Source organism: Artemia franciscana, chromosome 11 (genome assembly GCF_032884065.1).
Source record: "Artemia franciscana chromosome 11, ASM3288406v1, whole genome shotgun sequence".
Lineage (NCBI taxonomy): Eukaryota > Metazoa > Arthropoda > Branchiopoda > Anostraca > Artemiidae > Artemia > Artemia franciscana.
The window spans coordinates 9249631-9254219 of NC_088873.1; the positions used below are offsets into that span (position 1 = coordinate 9249631).

Consider the following 4589-nt stretch of genomic DNA (forward strand, 5'->3'; position numbering starts at 1 on the left):
TTACAAGAACAGCAAGAAATCAGGCTTGCTGCTGATAGAGAAAGTGACAAACACTGGGATAACTGCATCAATGACGCGTGCGAAACGTCAACCCCAAGTCAAATTCGTGCATTGTTTGGCATCATTTTAACAACTTGCTCTCCATCAGCTCCTACAGAGTTATGGGAAAAATATAAGTCAAAAATGTCCGAAGATATACTTCATTGAAAACAGTTACAGACGTCAGATATGACTTTTGATTTTACATCAGAAATTTATAACTACACTTTAGTGGTTATAGAAGATTTGTGCGTAAGTATGGCAAACAAACCTCTTCAGGATTTGGGAATGCCTTCACCTAACCGTATCGCTGCTGTTTCGACATGTGTAGAATTGGATCGTGAACAAAGTTACAGTACGAGTGATCTATTGTCGTATGTACAAAATAACATTTCCAAGTTAACGTCGGAACAAAAAGACATTTATGATACGATAATGCATTGTGTCGATAACAACGTTGGAGAAATTTTCTTTTTGGATGCGCCAGGAGGTACTGGTAAAACGTTTGTGATAAAACTGATTCTGGCATCAATTCGATCAAAAAATGATATAGCGTTGGCAATTGCTTCGTCCGGAATAGCCGCAACATTTCTGCCTGGTGGAAGAACTGCTCATTCCGCTTTGAAATTGCCTCTGAACTTGCATTCTACAGAAACTCCCACGTGCAATATTTCCAAATCATCTGGGATGGGTAAAGTATTGCAGCAATGCAAACTTATTATTTGGGATGAGTGCACAATGGCACACAAAAAATCGCTCGAGGCTCTGGATCAATGCTTGAAAGATTTGCGAGGGAAGTTGAAACTCTTTGGCAGCACCTTAATATTGCTTGCGGGAGATTTCAGGCAAACATTACCTATAATACCTAGATCAACTCCTGCAGACGAAATGAATGCTTGCCTGAAAAATTCTAATTTATGGGCACACGTAAAAACATTAAAATGAACTACAAATATGCGTGTCCGATTGCAAAACGATGACTCTGGTCAAACATTTTCAGATCAATTGCTGGCAATGGGAAACGGAAAGCTCCCAGTAGACTCAATTTCAGGACGTATACAACTACCTGCTGATTTCTGTAATTTAGTGACGTCCAAAAATGAATTGATTGAAAAAGTATTTCCGAATATTCTAAAAAAGTATAAAAATAATAAATGGCTAAGTGAAAGAGCGATTCTCGCACCCAAAAATATAGACGTCCACGAAATCAACGATATTGTTTTGACCAAGATTCAAGACCAGGCAGTCCTTTACAAGTCCTTTACACCAACTAGGTGTTGGGGTGGCGCGAAGCGCCACCCCAACAGCTAGTATATATATCTATATATATATATATACTAGCTGTTGGGGTGGCGCTTCGCGCCACCCCAACACCTAGTTGGTGGGGCGCTTCGCGCCCCCCCAAGCCCCCCCGCGCGCGTAAGTCGTTACACGCAATATTAGTTACGCGCCATTGTAGTTGTGTCCCTGTGTCCCACCTGTGAATATAGATAGATTTATATATGTGTTTCAAACTACGTAAAAATTGCGAATTTCCCACTACTGGGAGCTTTCCATTGAAAATGTTTGACCAGAGTCATCGTTACAGAGACAGACAACTTATTTATATATATATATATATATATATATATATATATATATATATATATATATATATATATATATATATATATATCTATATATATAAAAATAAGTTGTCTGTCTGTGGATGTGTGGATGGATGTGTGGATGGATGTGTCAGGTGACGTCATGTTTCGGCTGACGTCATGAAATTAGTTGCCGTCATTTTTGCTTTGAAGGTGACGTCATTCAAGTTATATAAGACATATGTTCGCCGTCATGTTTCGGCTGACGTCATGAAATTAGCTGCCATCATTTTTGCTTTGAAGGCATCATTTTTGCTTTGAAGGCGTGACGTCATTCAAGTTATATAAGACAGATGTTCGTGTAGAATTCTATTAATACTTAAGTTTATAATGACTGATGAAGATGCTCAAAGAGTCTATGCCAGAAAACTTGCTGGTGATAGAGAAAGTCAGAAAAGAAAGCGTGCCGAGGAACTACCAGAGCAACGCGAAAGCAGACTTGCTGCTAAAAGAGAAAGTGAAAAAAGAAAGCATGCCGAGGAACTACCAGAGCAACGCAGAAGCAGACTTGCTGCTAAAAGAGAATGTGAAAAAAGAAAGCATGCCGAGGAACTACCAGAGCAACGCAGAAGCAGACTTGCTGCTAAAAGAGAATGTGAAAAAAGAAAGCATGCCGAGGAACTACCAGAGCAACGCGAAAGCAGACTTGCTGCTAAAAGAGAAAGTGAAAAAAGAAAGCATGCCGAGGAACTACCAGAGCAACGCAGAAGCAGACTTGCTGCTAAAAGAGAATGTGAAAAAAGAAAGCATGCCGAGGAACTACCAGAGCAACGCAGAAGCAGACTTGCTGCTAAAAGAGAATGTGAAAAAAGAAAGCATGCCGAGGAACTACCAGAGCAACGCGAAAGCAGACTTGCTGCTAAAAGAGAAAGTGAAAAAAGAAAGCATGCCGAGGAACTACCAGAGCAACGCAGAAGCAGACTTGCTGCTAAAACAGAATGTGAAAAAAGAAGGCGGGCCGAGGAATTACAAGAACAGCAAGAAATCAGGCTTGCTGCTGATAGAGAAAGTAAGAAAAGAAAGCGTGCCGAGGAATCAAAAGACCAGCAGGAAATCAGGCTTGCTGCTGATAGAGAAAGTAAGAAAAGAAAGCGTGCCGAGGAATCAGAGCAATCTGAAAGTTATCGCCTGGCATTCAGGTACAACCCAGTCGATGATTATAGCTTGAGTAGCTGTGTTCAAATCGGGACAATGTCCAAAATTTGTCCCTATTGCAAGGCCTTGAAATTCAATGGTGAAACAATGGGAATGTGTTGCGCCTCAGGAAAAGTTAAACTTCCTCTATTGGCTGCACCACCAGAGCCATTGAAGACTTTCCTTACTGGAACTACGTCAGAATCTAAGCGTTTTTTGTCAAAAATCAGACAATACAACTCATGTTTCCAAATGACGTCGTTTGGAGCCCAAATCGAAAATCCAGATCAATTTATGTCTACTTTTAAAGTAAAAGGGCAAATTTATCATAAAGCAGGGTCCCTTCTACCATTATTAGGCGAGAATCATAAATTTTTACAATTGTACTTCATCAGTGATAGAAATTCTGAATTGAATGCACGTTGCGAAATGTCTCCCAACGTTGGAAGGACAATCGTTTCCCAATTGCAACATCTTTTCCACGAAAATAATAATTTAGTGCGTCTGTTCAAAACAGCCATCGATTTGATGCCTACTGATACTCATAAAATTGTTATTTCCGCTGACAAAACGCCTCCTGGCCAACATGTGCGTAGATACAATGCTCCGACTATTGACGAAGTGGCAATCGTTATGGTCGGTGATCAGTTTTTACCTCGAGATATTATTCTACATAAGCGAAACGCCCAGTTGTTAAGAATTGCTGAAACTCATCGATGCTACGATGCCCTACAATATCCTATCATTTTTTGGGATGGAGCCGACGGCTATCACTTTAATATTAAATTGATGAATCCAGCCACTAACAAAGAAATGAATAAGAAATGCAGTGCAATGCATTATTATTCCTATAGACTAATGATTCGGCAGGATGAAGAAAATTATATTTTAAAATGCCGTGAATTGTTTCACCAATTTGTCGTGGATATGTATGCAAAAATTGAATCAGAACGTTTGCTATATATCCGCCTGAATCAGACCAAGCTCCGCTCTGAACAATACATTCATTTGCGAGATGCAGTTATAAATGACGGTAATACCACAAACGTTGGAAGATTAACAATTTTACCTTCGTCATATGCTGGCAGTCCACGTCATATGCATGAATATGCTCAAGATGCTATTGCGTATGTTCGTCTCTATGGTCGTCCAGATTTATTTATTACATTTACATGTAATCAATCTTGGGACGAGATACTGCAGCTTTTACTTCAAGGACAATCGGCGGTTCATAGGCATGACATTACGGCACGTGTCTTCCGGCAAAAGTTGAAATCACTGATAAACTACCTTGTAAAACATGAAGTGTTTGGGTCAGTGCGATGCTGGATGTACTCAGTGGAATGGCAAAAACGAGGTTTATCCAAAACATTTAATGCACATATAAACGTTGAATACTGTAACTCCGTAAAGGCAATAAAATATATATGTAAATACGTCAACAAAGGCAGTGACATGGCAGTTTTTGGCTTGCAGTCCGAAATCAAAGATTTCGATGAAATCGTAGAATATCAGGCTGGAAGATACATAAGCAGTAATGAAGCTGTTTGGCGAATTCTTTCATTTCCGATACATGAACGTAGTCCAGCTGTTGTTCACTTAGCGGTACATTTACAGAATGGTCAACGTGTTTATTTCACGGAAACCAACGTGCAACAAAGAGTCCTGAATCCACCGGATACAACATTAACAGCTTTTTTTTCGCTTTGCAAAAATGATTCTTTTGCGAAAAAACTGCTGTATACTGAAGTGCCTTCGTATTACACGTGG

At 39.7% G+C, this 4589-nt stretch overlaps 1 protein-coding gene across 1 annotated transcript in view; it reads left to right on the forward strand.

Annotated features, from left to right (window-relative positions):
- Window positions 1-1675: 1675 nt before the first annotated feature.
- The window catches only part of LOC136032775 (uncharacterized), a 17941-nt gene continuing 15027 nt past the window's right edge, over window positions 1676-4589 (forward strand). Inside the window, exon 1 of the mRNA XM_065713128.1 lies at window positions 1676-4176. Coding sequence (XP_065569200.1) covers window positions 2016-4176 — 2161 coding nt within the window. The 5' untranslated portion in view covers window positions 1676-2015. The remainder of the gene's footprint in view (window positions 4177-4589) is intronic.